This window comes from Acinonyx jubatus, chromosome C1 (assembly GCF_027475565.1).
Source record: "Acinonyx jubatus isolate Ajub_Pintada_27869175 chromosome C1, VMU_Ajub_asm_v1.0, whole genome shotgun sequence".
NCBI lineage: Eukaryota > Metazoa > Chordata > Mammalia > Carnivora > Felidae > Acinonyx > Acinonyx jubatus.
The window spans coordinates 93,405,480-93,427,847 of NC_069381.1; the positions used below are offsets into that span (position 1 = coordinate 93,405,480).

General features: G+C 53.9%; 1 protein-coding gene across 7 annotated transcripts; it reads right to left on the reverse strand.

Annotated features, from left to right (window-relative positions):
- Positions 1 to 1,613: 1,613 nt before the first annotated feature.
- Positions 1,614 to 21,212, reverse strand: DENND2D (DENN domain containing 2D). Of its 7 annotated transcripts, none has more exons than XM_027058362.2 (12): positions 20,851 to 21,212; positions 16,067 to 16,242; positions 15,120 to 15,232; positions 14,345 to 14,414; positions 13,547 to 13,624; positions 12,354 to 12,494; positions 11,177 to 11,325; positions 6,877 to 7,054; positions 3,554 to 3,595; positions 3,080 to 3,164; positions 2,549 to 2,788; positions 1,614 to 2,125 (listed from the first exon to the last, which is right to left on the reverse strand). In XM_027058362.2, exons 1-12 carry the CDS (start codon positions 20,906 to 20,908, stop codon positions 2,049 to 2,051), a joined length of 1,407 nt encoding a protein of 468 aa, XP_026914163.1. In that variant the 5' UTR covers positions 20,909 to 21,212; the 3' UTR covers positions 1,614 to 2,048. The 7 variants fall into 7 exon arrangements, 5 of the variants coding, with proteins under 5 accessions (XP_026914163.1, XP_026914162.1, XP_014931139.1 ...); XM_027058361.2 differs by having other exon boundaries at positions 2,549 to 2,791; positions 20,851 to 21,211; XM_015075653.3 differs by lacking the exon at positions 20,851 to 21,212 and adding an exon at positions 16,844 to 17,738.
- Between the last annotated feature and the right edge of the window lie 1,156 nt (positions 21,213 to 22,368).

The window sequence follows — 22,368 nt, forward strand, 5'->3', positions numbered from 1 at the left end:
GTATCAGTGTCACACAGTCGTTCCTTTTCCAAATAGGGACTAGACTCCGTATCTTCTGAATCCTGGTCCAGTGTTCTGTCCTCACACCATAGTAGGTTTTTGTGGGCTAAAGCTATAAACCCAGATGCAAAATCTTTTTCAGCCATAAAGGGAATCTGAAAAATGCTCAGATACTCCGTGTGTGCTTTCTTAGCTCCAGGTACATCGTCATCAGATCAAGGGTACATTTATAGTCAACCTCAGCTGGCCCGCCTCCTCTTTGATCCTATACCTAGTTGGGTGTCAGAATCACCTGAAGGAGCTTTAGAAATTACAGGTCCCCAGGTCCTATCTCTAGAGATGCTTTAGTCAGTTTGGGATGAGGCCTCAGAAAGTATTTTCAAAAGCTTCCCAGGACTCCAGTCCATGTTCTAAAACCTTCTGAGGTACAGCGAGGTTTAGGAACGGCGCTGACTCTTAGAACCCGCGAAGAGTAGCAGCATCACTACAGGCGGTGGGTGGACAGTGGAACATCTGCCGCCCGCAGCGTGTGTCTGTGCTGCACCCCCCAAAAACATTTGTGTTCTTCGTATAGAATTCAGGGGCCTCCGAGGGCCACGCTCACACACACACACACACACACACACATTCAAAAGATGAGAGTTTTGAAAGGTAAGAGGCTTCTAAAAGTTTCCCATCCCTTTCAGTGTTGAAACAGAAGCTGTCATTGGAAGTACAGAGGGAAGGTGGACCAGGTGACCACTCAACTCCTTTGGACCCTTAAGATTATAATACTCTTTTCTGAAAGGGGGAAACGGCAATGCAGCAATCCCTCCACCGTTAGCTAAAGAGTTGAAATTGGTGTCTCAGGGGGCACCTGGGGGGCTCAGTCAGTGACGCGTCCAACTCTTGATTTCGTCTCAGCTCATGATCTCATGGTTCATGGGTTTGAGCCCTGCATCATGCTCTGCACTGACAGTATGGAACCTGCTGGGGATTCTCTCTGTCCCTCCCCTGCTGTCTCTCTCAAAAAATAAACAAACTCAGAAAAAAAGTGTAGGGATGCCCAGCTGGCTCAGTTGTTTAAGCATCCGACTTCAGCTCAGCTCACGATTTCACAGTTCGTGGGTTCGAGCCCCACGTCAGGCTCTGTGCTCAGAGCCTGGAAGCTGCTTCAGATTTTGTGTCTCCTCTCTCTTCCCCTCCCCAGCTCACACTCTGTCTCTCTCTCAAAGATAAATGTTAAAAAAAAAAAATTTTTTTAATTTTTAGAAGAGTTGAACTGGGTTTCTCAAAATAACCAAGTAGGAAGTTGGATGTCTACAACTGAAGGTTCCAAACCTTCAGTTGTGATGGGCAGACAGACCTGCCTATGGAAGCAATGTAGAGCTCTTCACCGGCTTCTGGGAACTGAAATTTCCTACCTCGAGTTTCCCTGGAATGCAGATACTTCCGTGGCTAGCAGCCTTTCCTCCCGGATTCTGGAAGGCACACCCGACTAGACCCAAGAACTGCCGCCCTGTCCCAGTGCCGTTGCCGCTCCTCCCGGTATCCCCACCCTTCCTGTTAGAAACAGAGCAGCTGACCCCCAGTCCAAACACAGCCCCAAAGTTCTGGAGGCCAAAGATAACATGTAAACAAGACTTTCATCTTTATTCTTATCTTCCTATGTCCACAGACCTCTTTTTTACGTGGAGAGACTGAGCCTTTGGGCCACAAGTACTTTCCCTGTTGAGGACTTCATCATAGTGGTTCCTGGAAGAGGGCATTCACAGCAACTTCTAAGGCTCCACAGCACCTGTGCTACTGTGCTGTGTCACCTGTGCAGAAAATGTAGCTTTGAGCCCAGCTCCGTGAGCACGGAGGTCCGAGCCTTCCATGGTCCTGGGAAAGCTGATTCCAGGGATCCCAAACCCAAGACACCAGCTTGACGCCAGACCTGGTTACCAGGACTCAGAAGAAGGCCGTGGTTTCTGGGGGCCGTGAGCTTTGCCAATCCCACCGTGCTGGCGGGGGCCAAAGTCCAAAACTGACCCGTGAGTCCAGTCCCCCGCTTTTGACCACAGCTCTTATTTCACAGTCTTTTCCCTTGATTTCTTCTGTTTCTTCTGTTCCTCGTATTCAAGTATCTTCTGTTGGAAGTAGCCTGTGGGTTCAGAAGCCGGTGTTAGAGGCATATAATCCGGCCAGGTGGACGACGATGAGATCAGGAACGGGGATCAGATATACCCTCTCTGTCTCCTCCGCCACCACACCCATATTCCCGCCAGGACTCCCATGTTCTCACAGGCCTCTGGAGATCCAGGTATTCAATTTGGCCCCAATCTGGGGCTACAAATAGAATAGTTAGTAGAAATTAACTCCAGATTAAAACAAAGAGCAAGTTCTACCAAATGGCAGCCTAGAGGCATTTTCTGAGGCTTCAAGTTACTTTGTTCCAACCCCACTGACAAGACTACATCTTATTTTGTGGGCCTCTAGACACCATGCCGTTCATCCTCGGGCCACACCTGACTTGCAGGCAGTGACCCTCTCTGGGCTTGGAATGATAGGGGCCGTCACTGCATACCTGCAGGAGGGTGCTTGCTCTTCTCAGCTTCCTGGATGAAAAGGGAGAAGAGCTGTGTCTTCACAAACTTCTTCACAAATCGGCGGTTGGTCTTGGAGGTCAGAGCCTTATAGAAGGCCCGTTCTTGGAAGCGGCCTTGCCCGTTTGCCTCCCGCTTGATGTAGGAAGCATAGTGGCCCACAGTCTTGACAAAGAACTGCACAAATGGGCCCGAAACATGCTCGTTGAGCTGTTCGGAAGCTGCTGGAGATATACAAGAGGCTGTCTCAGAAGAACCACCCACTCTTGGCCTCCAGGTGGCTTTCACCGCAGGGAAGCGGCCAGGGTAGGCCTCATAATTACCGATCAAAATAGGAGATTGGGCACGGGTTCTCCACCCCTGCTTAGGAAGAATGACATCTTGCACTCAGACTGGCCCTAGGACTGGCCCAGGACTGCTGAGTGAGTCCATTTTAGTCTGGGCAGGGGTGGTCGGGAATCCTGCCCTCAGGATCTGTGGAGAAACCCAAATAAGGAGGACCAAGGACTTACTCTCGAACTCATTGATCCCCTGGCCAAGAGACTCTAAGATGTCATCCTGAAGCTTGGGTGGTAGGATATCTTTTTCATCACCAACCTGGGACAGAACAGAGCTCAGATGTCAAGCTGTCAGGGAGGCGGTGTCTTCACAGGAGGTGTATCGGCAGATAGCGTGAGGAGGGTGTGAATTCTACACCCCAACTCTACCCCCAAATAATTGGCCATGTAAGAGAGAAACAACAGACACTGCCTGTGGGTCTTGAGTCTGAGTGTAAACATTAGCAAGTCTTCTCTATATCCCTGGGGTACTGGGTTTACATCCCTGCTTTAGAAGCATCAACACCGATCGCCTCGTAGAATGGTCTTAGCGTGGGTTCTCCCCCAGCAAGTGTACTTCAACTACGTGGAAGGAGGTGGAGCACGGGAGAGACGAGTGTGATGGACCAGGTGGGGGGCCTGCAGGGGCGTCGGAGCCCAGATACTTACTGACATTAAGAAGGTTCCTTCACAAAGATTCACCAATAGGACCTGAAATAAAGAGAGCGAATGGTTTTCCTCTTCCCATCAGAGACCACAGGGGCACTTACCACCTGCCTTTCTGCCTGTGGCCGTACCTGTCAGCCCAAATGGCAACAAGATCGGCAACTGCAATTCTTTCATGCGTGACACCCTCCTTTCTCACCCTTCCCCTCCTTGGAAACCCCAGTTCCCTTCCTGGGGAAAAGGAATGAGGGTGTAGGAAGGGAGTGGGGAGGAGCGCTAAGGTAGGAAGGAATACAACATGGGAGAAATCACAGCCAGTCACTCTTAATGAAACACGGATCACAGGAATGGCTTCTAGATCTGGAACATTTAGCACACAGCACACACAATCGGGCTTTGCACATTGTCTCTCAGTTAATTCTCCCCACGGTCCTGGAGAGGCAGGCACTATCCCCATTTTGCAGGTGAGGGAACAAACAAGAAAGTTGTCCAAGGTCTTACAACTAGTAGAGCCCATTTCCAAGCCTAGATGGGTCCTACATTCTGCATCCCTTCCTCCACCACCCTCCTTCAACTCCCTGCCCTCTGGTCAGATTTAGGACAGCAGTGGATGGCTTTTGATCTTTTGATGCTTGCAACAACTTTCTGTATGATCTCCTGGCGTCCTAGTTTAAAAACTCTCTGGGAGCTCTGGACCTTCCCACGGGAAATGGGAAGAGAAGGAAATGAGCCCAGGGCAACAGGAATAGGGAAGGAGAGGTGGTGAGGAAACCGTGTGTGTGTCTGCAGGCTGCAGGGAAGGCACGCACAGGGCTGGCACTTGAGTTCTGCTACCAGCTCCCTCACTGTCCAAGGGGCCCTCAGTCCAGACTAGAGATTACAAATTGGCATCCTGCTGGTGGGATTCCAACCTGCTGATCTGTTTCTTTGATCCTCAGAGTACGTTTAAACAGTTGAGTTGGTTTCCAATATTCAAAATGGGAAAAATCACTTAAACTTGGTTTTAGGACTCCTGAAAAGTCAGGAACTCTAACACTGGTTGGTCCACATTTCCTTATTTTTTTTAAAACTTATTTTACGTTTATTTACTTTTGAAAGAGAGAGAGAGACAGAGGCATGAGCAGGGAAGGGGCAGAGAGAAGGAGACACAGAATCCAAAGCAGCGTCCAGGCTTGAGCTGTCAGCACAGAGCCTGACACGGGGCTTGAACTCACAGATCACGAGATCATGACCTGAGCTGGAGTCAGACGCCTAACCGACAGAGCCACCCAGGCACCCCTGGTTGGTCCATGTTTCTAAAGGACCATGTTCAGATGGAACTGAGTGCAGCTGCCCCCTTTAGGTAGGGCACGTGCTCAACAGTTTGCCATGATCCACAAGCCTGGCTTGGTCATTTAAAAGCCTGCTGGGCCCCCCTCTGCAGTTTGGACTCTTGATCTTGCCAATATGGTGAATGATCCCTTCTATGCTCCGTTCTTCCAAATAAAAGGAAAGAGGGACCGGAAAGTGTGCCAAAAGACAGAGTAGGCACTGTAAATATCCATTATCAGGGGAGAAAACGTTGAACTAGTCCAGGCCTGAAATCACTTGACTACATAGGCTCACATGCCTTCATTCAGGGAAGGCGGTTCATTTCAGGGAGCTAAGAGTACGCATGAAGAATTTTTTTTGTGAAGTTGTTCCCCAGAATCTTTCTAGTAATCGCTATATTACGGTCTGTTGAGTAACCCCTTCCAGAGAGCTTATGTGGGCCGCCAGAGAATCCCCCCCACAGCCCCAGCGGCCCCTGGCCTTCCCCCTTCCTCGGCCCCTACCCATTTCGCAGAGCAGCTGCTGAGGACGAAAACAGGCCAAGGCTCTTGCACAGCAGGCCTTGGGGTGTCGTCCTGCCTGGCTGTCGGGGAGGAGTCGGAACTGCGGTGTCAGCAAGTTTCATAACTCCTAGGGTTGGGATATTTTAAGTCCTTGCTAAACGTGGGGCTAATACTCTGACCCAGTTAGTCACATGGCAAAGGCTCCTTCAAAAGTCCTGTCTACTCAGCACTTACGAGGAGGGCTGGGAAGGCCAGGGAAGTTAGGAAGGGAAGTAGCTGACTTCTTTACTTCCCAACAACACATTGTATAAGAGGGGCTTTGGTTCTATCTGTGCTAGGTTCCATCATTGCACCATTGCACCATTCGAGGCCATCGATGTGTGGCCTCGAATAAGTCAACTCAGTTCTTGGGACCTCCATTGTTTCTTACACAAATGGGGGAAATCCTCCCCCTCAGGCTGGTTCCCGCCTCTTCAGTAGCTTCCTACTAGACCTCACCTCTTCCCTTGGTCAGCCCTTTGCACAGAAGTCAATGGTTAGCCAGTGTAGACATCCCTAAGTAACTCTCATAACTGAGATTATAGTAACGGGCGATCTTGGGAACAGGCAGAGTGCATGTTTTGAGTTGTTCTTCCAACACTGGAGATAGCTTTATGCTACCAATGCCTGTTTTCACCACGCAGCCCTCTGGGCATGTCTGGGCCACCACCAAGAAACCAGAAGCTGACAAAACCAAGGGGGATCTGGACCTATATCCTCATTAGCCAAGTGAGCTCTGAGGTAATCAGAGAGAGAACTCTTGTGGGGCATCTGGGTGGCTCAGTGGGTCAAGTGTCGGCCTCTTGATTTCGGTTCTGGTCATGATCTTGCAGTTTGAGTTCAAGCCCCGCGTCAGGCTCTGCACTGACAGTGTGGAGGGTGCTTGGGATCCGCTCTCCCTGCCCCGCCCCTGCTCATGTACACATGCGCTCGCTCTCTCTAAATAAATAAATAAATAAACAAACCTTAAAAAAAAAAGAAGGTAACTCTTGCCGCAAAAATCTGCATTTATCAAGGCTCATCGTTTGCAGGAGGGCTACATTAGCTCCCTTGCAAGGAACGCAAATGAATTCTAGTGGGGTGTGGTGGGGTATAGACCAGCTGCGCTTGTCCATTCAGATGAGTGATGGACACCCCAGGGCCTGCCCTTTGGAGCCAACCGACCGAGGACGGCTGGACGACCCCTGAATAAGCCGCCCCTTAAGCCCAGAAGGAAATCTTCCGGGAGGAGGAAGTAGCCACGTGCTGAGCATCAACCATGCGTTAGGCACCAGGCTATGAGCTTTCCTGCAGGCTCTTTCCCCCAGAACCCCTAGCACTTGAACACTGCCGTCCCCGTTTTGCAGAGAAGAAGCTCAGGCTGAAAGAGGGTAAGCAACTTGCTCCGAGTCACACGGCTGTTAGTGGCGGAGCCCAGGTGCGAAGCCAGGTGTGCCCGGCTCCACGCGACGCCCTCTTCCTGCTGCACCATACCTCTTCCATGGGGCTATCCATAACCTGCTGCTGAAAGCGCATTTGTACTCCGACCATGAAGGGAGTGGGGCAGCAGACAGTGTCCAAAAGGCTCTCGGGGACAACGGGGATGTAGGTGTGCGCCCAGCTGAAGGGGTAGAGCAGCGCGGCGGCAGCGTGGATGCACTGAGACAGGGTGCTGGGGACAGGGCACAGAGAACACGAGTCAGAGGGGCCTCCCTGCACCTCCGCCACGACGCAACCCCCACAGCCCCCGCCGACGGCAGGAGCAAGTCTAGAGCCGTGCCGGTCGCAGAGCTTGGGACTACCGATGGCTGCAGGGAGGGAGCGCGGGGGACAGAAGCCAGGAGCGGCAGAGGCTCCTCTCATCCAGGATGGGGCCTCTGTCTGACCCTTCTTTTCCCGCCCAGTTGGTGCCCCCTCTCCCCGCTGCACAAAAACACTAGTGGCTCCAGAGAGGGGGGAAGAGGAAATGCCTTCACTCCAGCAGCTTACTGAGTGAGCCCTTCTACACGCTCACCACTGCGCTAAGGATGTGGACACCAGGAAGTACAAGGCGCTGACCCCGCTGAACAAACTCACAGTGTAGTTAAGGAGACAAACGTAAACAGTGAGGCACAGCAGAGAGGCGAAGCCGTGTTTCCTCCTTGTGGCTATCCACCCTCACCCACACGTAGTCTTTACCTCTCACGGCTCCCTCTGGCCACCGGAGGTTATTTAAAGTTAACAGGTTGGTGCCAGAGCGAGCTTGGGAAATTCCTAGATTCCAGGAACCTTTGCCCGGCAATTCCTACCCGGAAAGTCCCACAGAGGTGGCCCCTCCACCCTTCCAATGAAGCATTCCCCCGGATGATTCCTGCCTCGGTCACAGCTCAGGCAGACGCCTCACCACACCCCCCAACACACACACACACACACACACACACACACACACACGGCCTGTTCTCTGTCCTCTCCACTCCTCTCCACAGCTTCTCCGTGGCTCCCCATTTCTCCAAACAACACCCAACCCGAGGCCAATCAAAACACAGATACAGAAACTGTGTTTCAGTTCTTGGAATGGAGCTTGCACTTCCTGAGTCACAAAGATTGAGTCCCTGAGGGTCTAGCTGGGCTTAGGCTGACTGGAAGTCTCCTCCCTGCCTGTGCTTCAGGGGTCTGACAAGCTCAGTGTGGGAAGGAAGTGGGGGGGGGGGGGGGTGGAGGGGGGCAACCTCCCTGGAGAAAGTGAGCACCTGAGAGGCGAGTCCTGCCTGCCCTGGCCCGTGCCCAGGCCAGCAGGCACCTGGAATCACCTTCACTTCCCAAACACTGATCTCAGGGGAAAAGGAGGAAGCCCAGCTCCAGCCACAAGAGAAACTTCGTATTTTTCTACAGGGTTGAAAGTGGGAACACTATTTCCAGAGCAGAAGATGCCACCACTTCCCTCAAGGATTTAGCCTACAACGAGTGCCTTTTTGGCGGTCACTGATTTTTATAGAATGTTCAGCCCAGAGACCTCAAACCCTACATGCTTCCTTTCCCCTAATACCCATGACATTCCCCTGACCCTCTGGCCTAACATTTGAGCCCCTAACCTAACCTCCTTTTCTTCTTCCCTAAAAGATAGAACCAGGGTTTTCAGTCCAATATCCTTGGCTTCCTCCCTCCCCAGACATGAATAAAAGGTCAGCCTCCTACTGTTTTATGATATTTTCCTCCTCTTCTATCATATGTCTCCCCATGTCTTTCTCAGACTTGAGGCCCGTAAGAGGCACAGACCAAGACATGACAGTCCCCTTCTTTGACTATGTACAGGGATATATGCAACTGTGAACTTATCATGAAGGGTAACAGCTAGCTTTTGCACAGCAAAGGAAACCGTCAACGAAATGAAAAGGCAACCTACTGAATGGGAGAAGATTTGAGGATGACATAACCAATAAAAGGCTAATATCTAAAATATATAACGAACTCACACAAGTCAACACCAAAAATCATCACAGTCATGTGATTAAAAAATGGGCAGATGACCTGAATAGCCATTTTCCTAAAGAAGACACACAGAGAAGATCCTCAGCACCACTAATCGTCAGGGAAATGCAAATGGAAACCACAATGAGCTATAACCTCACACTAATCAGAACGGCTTGTATCAAGAACACAAGAGATAGCAAGTGGTGGAGAGGATGTAGAGAAAAGGGAACCTTCATTCACTGTTGGTGGGAATGGAAAGTGATGCAGCTACTGTGGAAAACAGTATGGAGGTCCCTCCAAAAGTTAAAAACCAAAATACCATAGAACCCAATAATTCTGCTGTGTGTATATCCAAAGAAAACAAAAACACTAATTTGAAAAGCTGTATGCACCCTTAGGTTTACTGCAGCACTCTTTTACAAGAGCCAAGATACGAAAACAACCTAAGCGTCCACCGATCGGTGAATGGATAAAAAAGAGTTGATATATACACATACACAAAGGAATATTAGCCATACGAAAACAATGAAATCTTGCAATTTCTTTTTTTTTTTAATTTTTTTTAAACGTTTATTTATTTTTGAGACAGAGAGAGACAGAGCATGAACGGGGGAGGGTCAGAGAGAGAGAGGGAGACACAGAACCGGAAGCAGGCTCCAGGTTCTGAGCTGTCAGCACAGAGCCCGACACGGGGCTCGAACTCATGGACGGCGAGATTGTGACCTGAGCCGAAGTCGGACGCTTAACTGACTGAGCCACCCAGGCGCCCCTTCAATTTCATACCAACATGGATGGACCTAGACCTTGTACTATGCTAAATGAAAGAAGTCAGACAGGGGCGCCTGGATGGCTCAGTCGGTTGAGCGACCGACTTCGGCTCAGGTCATGATCTCACGGTTTGTGAGTTTGAGCCCCGCGTCAGGCTCTGTGCTGACAGTTCAGAGCCTGGAGCCTGCTTTGTATTCTGTGTCTCCCTCTCTCTCTGCCCCTCCCCCACTCATGCTCTGTCTCTGTCTCAGAAATAAATAAACATTAAAAAAAAATTCAGAAGTCAGACAGAGAAAGACGAATACCGCATGAGTTCACTTCTACGTGAATCTAAAAAACAATACAACAAACAGAAGCAGACACAGACCCATAAATACAGGGAACAAACTGGTGGTTGCCAGAGAGGAGGTGGGAGGGAGGATGGGCAAAATAAGTGAAGGGGGTCAAGAGGTACAAACTTCTGGTTATAAAAATAAGCAAGTCATGGAGATGAAAAGTACAGCGTAGGGAAAAGAGTCCACAACATTGTAATAATGTTGCAGGGTGACTGGCCGTGACTACACCTATCTTGGGGAGCACCGAGGAACGTATAGAACTGTCAAATCAATATGTTGTACACCTGAAATTAATATAACACTCCAGGCTACGTGCATGCCCAGCAGGGAGGTGGTGCACTGTGTCATTTGATCCTCGGCAGAAGCTTATGAGGTAGGCATGATCCTTATTGTGATTTTACAGATAAGGAGACTATGACTTCAAGAAGTCAAGAAACTACCCTAAGGGAAAGCACAGTTAAAGGTAGAAGAATGGTTTGGACTTGAACCTTGCCCTGCTGATTTCAACACCTGTGCATTCAACCACTACAGATTCCTACATCCCCTAGGGTCAAAGACCATGTCTTGTTTGTCTGTATCTTCCTGACGTTTGGCATCTGGCAGACAGCTGACACACAATAAATGTTTGTTGAATGAGTGAAAAAACGGATAGATGAGATGTGTCTGCCATTAAGGATGATGGGCTTGGGGCGCCTGGGTGGCTCAGTAGGTTGAGTGTCCGACACTTGATTTTGGCTCACGTCATGATCTCAGTTTGTGGGATTGAGCGTCGCGTTGGGCTAAGCACTGACAGCATGGAGCCTGCTTGGGATTCTCTCTCTCCGTCTCTCTGCCCTTCCCCTGCTTGCACGCTCCCTCTCTCTCTCTCTCTCTCCCTAATAAATAAACTTAAAAAAAAAAAGGGGGGGGATGATGGGCTCTTGACCTCCAAACCTATATACGCCTTCTTCCCCTCCCTAAGCCATCAGGAGCAGAATCACATCTGCACCCACCCTGACTGGTCTCTGCCTGGAGCCAAATCTGGATCTTTCTTCACCCTTAGGCAGCAATCAAGTTTGGAGGCAGAAGCAGGGGAATTGCAACAGCTGTTTCTCTAGGAGGCTTAGTGCAAAATCAGACCTGGAGGCAGGAGGGTGGGCGTCAAGGTCCTACAGGCTGATTCCTTAGAGAACCCTCCGGTCCGTCCCCTGAACCCAGGGGAGTCAGACGGCCCGGGGAAGCGGCCCAGCGTCTGGACCCACCTGAGATCTTCTGCCAGGAAGATGATTCTTCTCTCCAGCACTGCAGAGGCAAATATCTGAAGGATCTGCTCAAAACGGAGACAGCGCAACAGAGATCTAAAATCCACGTGTTCTAGGTGGGAGTCCAGGGGCCGTGTCAGGGAGATGAACTGCAGGGGAACCAAGGAGAGAGAAGGTGTCACCACATTGAAAACTCGCAGACCCTGGAACGCTGGGTCTCCACCTGCCTCCCCTCCACTCTCCTGGCTACATCTGATCCGGCCTCTCCCCTGCTGGAAGCACTTCGGTGGTTTCCCTTAGCTCTGAGGGTCAAGCCGACCCCGTCCCCCTTTCCAGTCTGCTCTTCCTGCCTGAGGGTCCTCACAGGTCAGGTCACCCTTCTGCTTGTCTCCTCCTCCCTCCGGCTCAGAGGCCTGCCTAATCGGATGTGTGTTTCCATCATTTTCTCATGGAGCATCTGGTTTCTCCCCTTTCGTCACTTTAAATTACATACTTATTTGTGTCTTTCCTTATTTAGCGTCTGTCTCCTCCACTAGATTTTAAGCTCCAGGAGGTCAGGAATCCTATTCATTGTATTCACCGAGTTGTATCCAGAAAATTGCATGGCCTGGTGTAGGGCAAGCATTCTATGGAGACTGTGAAAAGGCCTAGCTCCTCCCCTCATTTTTACATAGGGAAGCCAAGGTTCAGAGAGGCAGGCCGACCTTCCACAGTCCCAGGGGGCAGGACTGGAAGAGACAGCCTTGTGCCTGCAGTGACAGCATCCCTGTGTGGCATGGGTGGGGACACAGGGGTGGGGAGGGATGATAACAAGTAGACAGATGGGAGGCCATGAGGGAGTGATACTGGACACACACATGGGAAGATAAGGGTGGTAATGGGGAGAAATGGCCGTTTGGGGCTGGGGGCACAGTCCATTCTAGCACCAGGAACCTTAGCTTGCATGTTTTATTTATTATAAATACAAGTCTTGGTGGCCCGAACAGTAAGTAGGTCCCTGGGAGCATCAGGTTGGGAGGGTCAGAAAACGTGGGTTTGATTTTCAGCTCTGTCAATCCTTCTAGTCAGGCCCCAGTCCCGGCCTGGCTCAGTCTGGGTGTGTTAACCAGGGGTGGGGGATGGCATGACTGTGACAGCGGTACCACCGAAGCTGGGGCTCACGCACTCCGTAACCCACCTCAGTGCCCGAGTCAGGGATGAAGCTCTTGAGGGTGACAGTCTTCCCAGGGGCAGGGAAGGCCGCCTCTCGGAGGCCCTGCATGAACGGGTAAATGACGGCCACGGAGATCTGGTGCCTCTTCTCCACCTCATCCAGGATCTGCAAGGAAACGGCTCAGAGGGATGCCACCGGGAAGTGGCAGAGACCCCGGTGCGTGGGTCTTCCCGCCCTGCACTGATCCAGCCAATCCCCGTGGACCTTCTAGGCTTCCCTCCCTTCCCCGGCAGAGCCCAGTCTGCTGTTTCTCTCCTGCAGGAGGCCCGTAGCCTTCTTCCTTTCACCCTCTCCCTACCAGTCCGTTCCTCCCTTTTCCTGGCACCACGTGACTGCCTCCCCCCCCCCCCCCCCCGGCAGTCATCCCAGAGCCAACCACCGCACACAGTGGTACCATGTCTAGTCACGCTGGGATGCTGGGTGCAGTGGGAGCCTAGAACCCTGGGCCTCTTGGGTGTTACTCTGCCCTCCGACTTCCACCGGAGACTCGCTAGGGCCAGGGCCAGACTGCATCCCCGAGAACCCAGCCCAGATGAACACTCCACCAAGCAAAGGCTCACAGCGTCCTGCCCTCACCCTCTGAAGATCCTGCTGGGGGCAGAGCACATTGAAGCTCTTTCGTGGCCACCAAGACATGCCTGTCCATTCTGAGGCCTGACTCGGGTGCACAGGCCCTGCAGTTAGCTCCAGAAGTCCTAGGGACCTCCCCCCTCAGAGGGCTCACGGGGAGTCTCAGGGCCCCCCTGTAGAGCAGCCGTCTTCACACTTGTTCAGTGTTCTGCATTTCTCATGTTGCTTCATTCGAGCCTCGTGCCAGGCCCTAAGCCAGGGAGGTGAGCCATCACTGCACGCCCTTGACAGATGAGGAAACAGGAAACTCCCGCCCCTAACCTGGGGCTTTCCCTGCTGTCCTGCTCCAGCTGCTTTCTTACCTGACCAGAGGGGGAGCGTGGGCTCTCTGCGGGGGAGAAAGTCCCAGTTTTCTCGAGCCCAAGCTCCTCTCTGCCTCAATTTCCCCAAGTGTGCCTAGGATCGACCCTGGCTGTGAGAAAAGAAGTCCACTGAGGGCCCAGGGAGCACAGACAGGTCAGGCGGCCAGGCCGACCTGGAGGCTGAACAGGCCAAACAGGCCCCAAGGAATCCCGCTCCACCTCTACCTTGGAGAACAGGCCGAAGCAGCCGATGCAGCTGATGATGCAGTAAACCTTGGGAAGGCGAGGGCCACGGCCGGCGGGCTGGGGAGGGACAGACAGGCTCCTTCAGTGCCGCAGCCTCCCCAGGGCTTCTCCCAACTGGGGCTGACGGGGCACATGGCTGGTGGCTGGGACTAGGGGACTCATGGGGAAGGCGGGCCAGACAGAGAAGCCCCTGGCTGTGCAGAGCTTCTGTTCGTGGCGCAGGCAGCAGGGAGGCCAGAACAGCCACCACGGTCAAAAGAAGATGGCCTTGAGGGGGCCAAGCCCTGCCACCATCAGCACCAGCACCATGTGGGGCCCACAGAGAAAGGGAGCAAGTGTGCTGTAGAGATGAGGGAATGGCGAGGGAGGACAGCACTGTAAAAGTGACTTGGAGAATCCTCTTGAGACCCAAGAATCATTGTCCAGCCCCAGTCTATGCTCTGGGAGGCTCTGGGGGCCAAGGCGGCCAGGCCTGGGTACAGAAGGTGGAGAGGGGATTAGGCAGGAGCCTCCCACACAGGGAGATGTCAGAAGCTTGGGGACAGAAGAGACCAAAGCATGGCCAGCAAAGGTCCCCTGGGTGGGCAAGGAGGGGCAAGTGTCCCCGTTCCTGCAGGGTTGCAGAGGGCACTAACATGGCAGCAGGTGCTGGGCCGTGCGCTCCCCGCAACCACCACTGCCAAGGAGCCTTGGCTTTTGCAGCTGAAGCTTGAGCAAGCCCAGCTGTGGAGCCGAGCGGGCTGCAGAGAGGAGGGGGCAGTTCTGAGTAGCACAGACCAAGAGGCGCCTGCAGTATCCAATCTTCCTGCTCCCATCCACGTTGGTCAGAACGAAGGAAAAGGTCTCCCTGAAGAAGAGCACACACATAGTTTGCATTTGCCCACTAGACCCTAAAACAGGAAGGCGGCAGCCTCAGAGAGATGCTGAGCAGGGTCAGGGGGGCAGAGGGGAGCTGCTGATTAATCCTGACAGTAATAATAACACCAGTAATTTATTACGTGCTTATTGGCTCCCAGCTCTAAACGCACCACCTCGTTTAATTGTCGAAACAACCCTTTGAGGTAGGTTCAATTATGATCCCCACTTGAAAGACAAAGGAACTGAGGCCGCAAAGGTGGATCTTATCCAAGGTCATTCGACTCAAAAGTGGTAAAGCCAAAATGCGAACTCGGGCAGCCAAAAACCAGGGCTGATGCTGAAAGGGACTTTGCCACATTGCCTTCATTGAAGCCAAAGGCCTTCTGCTGAGTCCAGCTTCTTCCAGAAGCAGCCAAAACATGGCGACTGTCATTCCCAGGACAGGTGAGAGAACCTCGCCCTTCTCTGGACAGAGGTGACAGGCCGGTTGACCGAGTTGGCTAAGATCCCTGGCCTTGGGGGACTCCAGGAGAGATGTTTATAAATGGATTGACTACAGCCCCTCCCCATCAGGAGAGAAGCTGGTGAGAACTGGCATCCACACCAAGTGAGGGAGCCACAGGACCCACATGGCTCACACTTGTCCCTTCTCCCCCAGTCCCAGGTTCCTCTTGTCCCAGGCCCGGGCAATTACCTGGGGTACTCAGTGAGTGGTGCCCACTCATTCCCATCTGGGAAGCAGAACAAGGGGATGGCACTGAGCAGCCGTTCCTCCTCCTCCTGCTGGCCCCGGAGCAGGTTCTCTCGCTATAGGAAACAGGGGAAGAGCCCAGTGAATTGTGGGGGCAGGGGCAGGAGGAGAGGGCTTGAGGGCTGGCAGGCTGCTCTTGAGGCTCTAAAGCAGTTTGAGAATAAGCTTCCCTGCTGGCATGGGGGCTCAACGTGCCTCTGCCTGTCACTCTGCACAGGGATTTCATTTAGGGTCCGACCAGCCCCACGGCTGAGTCTACACGAGCCTGAGTCAGACATCAGTATCCTAAGGACCCACATAGGCAGGAAGGGGGCCAGGGCCTCACTTAGTATAGAAAGGCCCAGAGGCTGCCTGGCCTCCTGGAGGGGCCACGTGAGAAAGCCACCACATTAGAGAGGACAGGTGGCCAGCTCAGCTGCCGGGCCGGCAGGGTCAATGAGGATGCCCTACGCCTGCCCCTGACCACAGTGCGGGAGCAGACATGAAGGAGCCTGGTGTTTGGGCTGTGGCCACAGGCTGAGCCTGCCCACCAGCTGTGTGCCCGCCCCACCCTCTCCTTCCCACCCACCCCAGGGAGGGGATGCCCGCAAGGAGGTCTGGCAGAAGGTAAGCTTCTCTACAGAGAAGGATGACTAAGGATGGAATTTGGAAGAACTAGGAGGCCCCAAAAGGGGCAGAAGAACCAGCCTGGTCTCCCGGCCAGGGAGCCCAGGCCAGGTCCTCACAAAGAAGCCAGACCTAGATTCTGTGGGTGATAACAGGAAACAGGGCTGGGCCTGAAGGAAACAGGAGCGGAGGAGCGCAAGGCGGCTCTAGACTTGAGCCCTGGCACCGCCCCCCTCTCAAACACCCAAACCCGGGCTCCCCCTGCCCCCTCCTTCAGTCCTTACCTTGGGAAACTGGTAGGTGATGGTGGGCTCATAGTCATGCCCTGAACTCTTTTTTTTGAGGGAAACCACGAAGAGGTATTCAAAGAAGTGCTGCCCTCCAGCAAAGGTGGACAGACAGTGCTCTGGGGCCCTTTCTGGTTCCTTCGCAGCTTCCCTCAGGTTGTCCTGGCGACTTCCTGAAACCAAGACACCAAACCCCACTTGATATCTCCGCAGCCCATGCCCCAGGTGGAGCCTGTGTGGCTCCCGGCAAGTTGTGCACCTCGGGGCCGCCAGGCCAACGCCAAGGTCCCCGGAGCCTTCCCCGCTCCTCAGGGCCTGCAACAGGGTCAGAACCAACTGGGCAGTTTCCGTGCCTGCCCTGGGAGATTTGAAAACCCAGGGAGCCAAGAGGGGGACAGAAGCCACTGATTGGGACGTCAAGGAAAGGGACTGGGGAGCCGCTTGGGAGGCCCTATGCCCCAGAGGCAGAGACTGTGCCCACCCACAGGTGCCCAGGGCAGTACCTGAAAGAGTAAGCCCTGGGCGGACATGTATCCAAAGCAGAACAGGTCCCAGAGCCACGTGCCTGTGACCACACAAACCCCCCCATGGGGGGCATGACCAGCTCTAAAATCCAGTAGGCGAAGTATTCTGGTCTAGTCACACGGGGGACCAGATGGAGGTCATACTATAAAGATTCTACATGTAAGAAAAGGAAGAAGCATTTCAAGGAAGAAACAGCCCCATCCAAGAGGGTCACCCTAGAAAACAGGAAGTGGGTAATCCAGTCCAGACCTGCTCGGAGTCGGGGCAGCCGGTTGCGGAACAGCCTGAGCATCGTGCCTACCACTTGTCCTTCCATCTTCTCGAACCTGCAGGGCATTGGAGTGCTTCCCTTTCCTCCTACAGACCGGCTACAGAGAGTCTGAGAGAGGGGCCGCTTCAGTCTCCAACCACAACTCCGTGAAGCCAAGCCATGTGCTGCCTTCCAAAGAGGGGACGGCAGTTTCCATGCTGAGCACCCAATGGCTGAGCAAGAAGGATGTGACGGGACCCAGGAAGGCAGCAGAAGGCCCGCACCAACAGAGGCAGCATCCTGGCACTGCAGCTCAGACCTCAGCTCCTCCCAAGAGCCCCAGGGTGTGGCGAGAGAAAAGGTCGTGAGCAAACACCTCCAAGGCCCAGCTGCTTTCTGGGCTAAGGGCTGTGAATTCTGGGCTGCGGATTGTGCAACGGGTTTATTTACAACTTCGGGACAGTGAAGAATGCCTAAGAGCATCAGACTGTGGGCACTGGAACTTCACCAGCCCCAGGACAGGGATCTTATATCCCTGTAACTTTGACTCCTGACCTTTCACATCTCAACTTGGTCCACTACCGCCCCAAACCCCTGCAAGGCCCCAGGCTGCATTCAGGAGTTTCCAGGACTTCAGGACTGCAAGCAAGAGGATAGGACCAAATATTCCCCACAGCCAGCATACCACTGCCTCCCTTGATTAAGATAAATAGACCCAGTCCATTAATTCTCTAAATGGAAAAAAACCATTCTAGCATGAGAGAGTTCTGGAAATTGATACGAACGTAAAAGCCTCCTCTCCTGGAGGTAAAATAGAGAACAAATCCATCTCTGAGCTGGAGAGTTCCTGATACTTCAGGATGATCTACAGCGATGCATCTCTCACCGCACCCTCCCCCCACCCCCCGCTCCACCCCTGCAACATATCCGAAGTCTGACTTCTCTCACGGGAACTGTTCCAGGGCTCCAGCAAAGGATCCCACTTCCCAAATAGGAAGCACTGACTCAGGACAGTCTCCCTGGCCTACAGTAGGGGACGGACCGGTAGCCTCAGCAGCTTGAGGGGCATTCGGTGACAATGGAAAGCAACTGGGTGATCTCTGCCCTACCCCCACTCCTGCTCAGGCTTTTTTCCCCGTTGAGCCAGGTCAATAGTTCTGCCCAAGCTAAAAGCAGAGCAGGTGGCCCCTTGGGCTCTAGTGGTATTTAGAGCTAGGAGGCTGGGGAAGAGAGAAAAATAACAATAAGTCACCTACGAATGAGTAAATGCCCAGGGTCAGAGAGGACTTTGTCAGAAAGCTGACTCTAAAAGGGACCAGGAAGCAAAAGGGTTTGGTATCAGTGTTTGCCACTCCAGCAAAGAATTAGCAGCCCGCTGGAGGAAAGTGTGTTGCTTGAAAGGGGGAGATGGCTGCCTTCTTCTTAAGAGCTCCAGATTGGCTTTCGTGGGACTAGTAAAAGCCAGGACTCAGGGGCCCCAGACACGACTCATGGGGAGAACCCACAAAGAAGGATGTGACAGATTCTGTCATGGTGAGGACAATGACCCAGAATACTCAGAACTGTCACCACGCCTTACAACCTGCACAGACTTGTTGCATAACCCTCACCACCTGAGGAACATGCATCTTCCTCATACAGATGGGGAAACTGAGTCACAGAACAAGTCAGGGGCTATTCAGGGACTATTAACAGAATCGGGGGGGGGGGTAGGAATTATGAGAGTCCCATGTCTATGCTCCTGCCTTTTAGATATAGTACACACCAAACATTCCACAAATGTGGGCTGCCTCCCATTTGCAAAGGTCTTTGAGAACCCAAATCTTTTCACTGACCATTCCAGAACCTCAGGAAATTATGCCTTTCCCTGAACCCTTTGGGTTGCATTTTCAGCCCATTTCCTCCTGCTTTATCAGCAGAGCCAGGAGAACAGCAAAACTCACAAAATCAAACAAAAGAGATTACCAGACTTTTGGGCTGAAGCCCAAGAAATCCAGAAAAGGATTGCTTTCTTCTCCCTTTCAAAGAGGTTTATCAACAGAAGAGAAAAGCTGAACAGAAAACATTCATCCTAGGGGCGCCTGGGTGGCTCAGTCGGTTGAGTGTCCGACTTCGGTTCGGGTCATGATCTCGAGGTCTGTGAGTTTGAGCCCCGCATCGGGCTCTGTGCTGACAGCTCAGAGCCTGGAGCCTGCTTCGGATTCTGTGTCTCCCTCTCTCTCTGCCCCTCCCCTGCTTGCACCCTGTCTCTCTCTGTCTCTCAAAAATAAATAAATAAATGTAAAAAAATTAAAAAAAAAAAAGAAGGAAAACATTCATCCTATTAATATAGGTCATCTCATTTAATCCCTGGTGCCCTGGAGTGCAATCACAGTCCTGAGTTTTTTAGTTGAGGAGGGAGCCACCCCTTCTAGGGAAGTCGAGAGTCTGGTTACACTTGTTCCTCCACCAGGAAGCCCCTCCCACGGCCACCTGACTAAAGTCACAAAACCAGCTAGACTATAGGTAAGGGGACTTTTTAGAACTTTGATGTAGAAGGCTGGCTCTTCCTTTTCTAGCTCAGCTGCTCTCCACTCAGGACCACCACCACTGCCACTTCTTCCCACCAGGATGATTTACACATGCGTGTTCGTGCACACACATAAACACACGCACACACACACACACCTCTTACCACACAACTGCCCTGAGGGCAAGAGGGAAAAGAAGATGCGGGAACTCCCCAGAAAGGTGAAGTATGGTATGGAAGACGAAGAGAGCACACTCTCCTGGCCCGCCAAGCTCAGGACAGCGAACACCGAACACCGGCTGCTCGCCTCACAGCTCCTCCCTGATGCCCAGACACCATGATCAGCCCACTTTGGGGGCTGGGGTGGGAACAATTGGGATGTCTCCTCTGGGCTGCCAAAAGTAGAACTCTGCCATTCACACAGCCTTCTGAGGGTTGAGGGGGTCCAGGAAAGCCCAGGCCAGTACTCTCCAGAGAAAGGAGGACACCAGCGAGGTCAGAATGGCCGAACTCTGTGCCAGCCCTTGCCGTCCAGAGCCCTGCCCCCATTCCTGTCTCTGAAATAGTCTGGGAGTGAGGGGGGTGGGGGGGTCGGCAGGAGGGAGGGCAGAAGGAGCACCTGTGTCTCACCCCAGATCTGCCCAATTCGGGGGCCTGGCGTAGGAAGGGGACTTTTCAACTGCCAATGTTAGAAGGCTGTCTGGGAGTGACCCGATTGACCTTCCAACCGACTCCTTTCTGCTCAGAAGGTGCGACCTCTGGGCAAAGTATCTAAAGGACACTTCAGGACTGGCTACCGGCAAGCCGAAATAAATGTTTGTTGAATGAATGAAAACATGAATGAATTCCCAATTGTGTTCTTGCAAAGCCCAGCGCCCCTGCTAGGAAGAAAGGAAGTGACTTCTACTGGAGTCCCCACAACCCTGGACGGGAGGAATTCTTTCCCCCTCACCTGGGGGTGGGGGTGTCAGCGGCCAGGGCAGGCGTGCCCTGTCTGGTTCGCAGGCTCTAAGGCCCCGCAGAGCAGGCGCTCTCTCAGGTCTGCCGGGGGCCACACTCTCCCGGGCCCCGCCGCCCGCAGGTGGGGGCGGTCACGTCGGGGGAGCGGAGTTTCCGAGGAGCGCAGCGGGCGGGGCGGGGCGGGGCTGGGGTTCCAGGAGGGCGCCTCAAGCACACTGCGGTTGCACCACAAGCTTCCTGGCTGGGAGGACACGTGGCCCCGGGGCCCCACAACGGCTTCCTTCGGCCCGCCGCCTCCCCCTCGCCCCCGCGGGCCTGGGCGCCCCTCCGATCTCCGACCCCGGCGCCACCTCGCCACGTCCCCTCCACCTGCGCCCCCTCTCCGGCTCACCTGGCGCCGGGCCTGCGCTCCTAGTGGCCCTCAGTCGCCCCCCACCTCGAGCCTGCCCCCCCCACCCTCTCCCCCGGCCCCCGCCCCGCCAGCCTCGAGGCCCGGCCCCCGGCTTCCCCGCCCCCGCGCCCCGGCCCCGCACTAACCCCCGCGGCGGCGCTTCAGTCTCAGGCTGGCTCGGAGGCGGTGGCCGAGCCCATCCATGGCCCGGCGAGTGCCCGGCGCCCGTCCCGGGTCCGCGCCGGCCCCGCCCCCGGAGCTCGCCCTTCGCGGACCCGGCACTTTCGCTTTCACGCGGGGGGGTGGGGGGGGAGGTCGAGGGCACAGGCCCGGGACCGGGCGGCGCACCTTCCGGACGGCGGGCCAAACCCCGGCGCACCTGGGCGGGCCGCCTCTGCCCTGGGCACCCCCCCCCCCACCCCGCCCCCGGCGGAGCGGCGTGGGGTGACAGAGGGCGCTCGACGCGCGTCCGGGAGGGGGCGGTGCCACCGCGCTCCCACCCTCCGTGGGGCGCCCCGGGAAGCTCGACTTGCCTGAGCCCGCAGTCCCCAAACGCGCGGGTGCGACGCGGTCACGCCCTACCTTGTCGGCACCGGCTGGGAGTGCCCTGTGGGCACCGCGGCCCTTTCCAGGTGGCTCCACTTATCTCAGAGTCGGCACACCTTCCACCCTTCCATCTCTCCCCACCCCGCAACTGCTGTAGCCTCTGGCCATTTCCTTCTGTGTCCTTCCTATGCTTTCTGTGTCCTTGCACCCATAGGGCACGTGTCCCTCGTGTCCCTCGCTCTTTTCCCTATTTCACTTCCCTAAGAACCAACGAGCCAACGACAGCCCTTCGGGCTCCCGAGGAGGGACTGGAGGAACCCTTAGGGATCTGACCCTGACTTGTGTCCAGAGTGTGCTTGGGCAGCTCAGCAAAGTGGGAGTAAACCCTGCCCCGCCAGCCCACAGACATGTGAACTCTAAGGAACAGAAAGCTCTTTGTAGACTATCATGTGATACAAATGTAAGGGATGGTGATGGTGATGGTGATGATGAGGGTGGTGATGGTGATGTCAGCTGCAGCTATCCACACTCCTGGTCTAATCCGAAATCCCCATAGAGCCTTTCAGCTCCTCCTCCGCCCTTCTCGTACTCATTGAATTCCCAATGAACATGCAGAGACTTCAAGCTTTAGTTGTCAGACATGAAAATTTGCATCTGATAAGCCCCACTTGCTTCTGGGCCACCTGCCTGGCTCTCCTCTTCCTCCCAGACCTGCACCTGTAGGGTGGGAAGGGTGGGGCGTGTGCAGAGTCTATCTGAAGTTTCTGCATTCACAGAGGTTTTAGCCTCAGTTTCACGTGTGAGAGGCACAAGGCAGAAGACACTGGCAGAAATATGTCTGGGCTCTATAGAAAGGACCCTCAGACCTACACCTCCTTTCTGTCACCCACGCATGGCCTCCAGGTACCTCTCCTGTCACAGACAGGGTGGGTGAGCAGGAGTGGAGAATCCAGCCCTGGTATTAAACTGTCTAGTCTTTGCCAGGAGGTTCTAAAAGTTGGCCTCTACTCTGGGCATATGCAATTTTGTACTTAATTACACAGTCTGTTTCTGTTCCCTATTCTCTGTGTGTTCCCACACGCAAGGACACCTCCTCCCCAAGTATCTCCTCTTGGCTG

Coding starts and splice junctions, on each gene's coding strand:
- DENND2D (XM_015075643.3), bottom strand. CDS start 17,327: ATGCTCTTAGGCATTCTTCACTGTCCCGAAGTTGTAAATAAACCCGTT. Junction 13,625..14,344: donor GATACTGCAGGCGCCTCTTG/GTCTGTGCTACT, acceptor GTCCCTCCCCAG/CCCGCCGGCCGTGGCCCTCG. Junction 3,165..3,553: donor AAGGAACCTTCTTAATGTCA/GTAAGTATCTGG, acceptor GTTCTGTCCCAG/GTTGGTGATGAAAAAGATAT.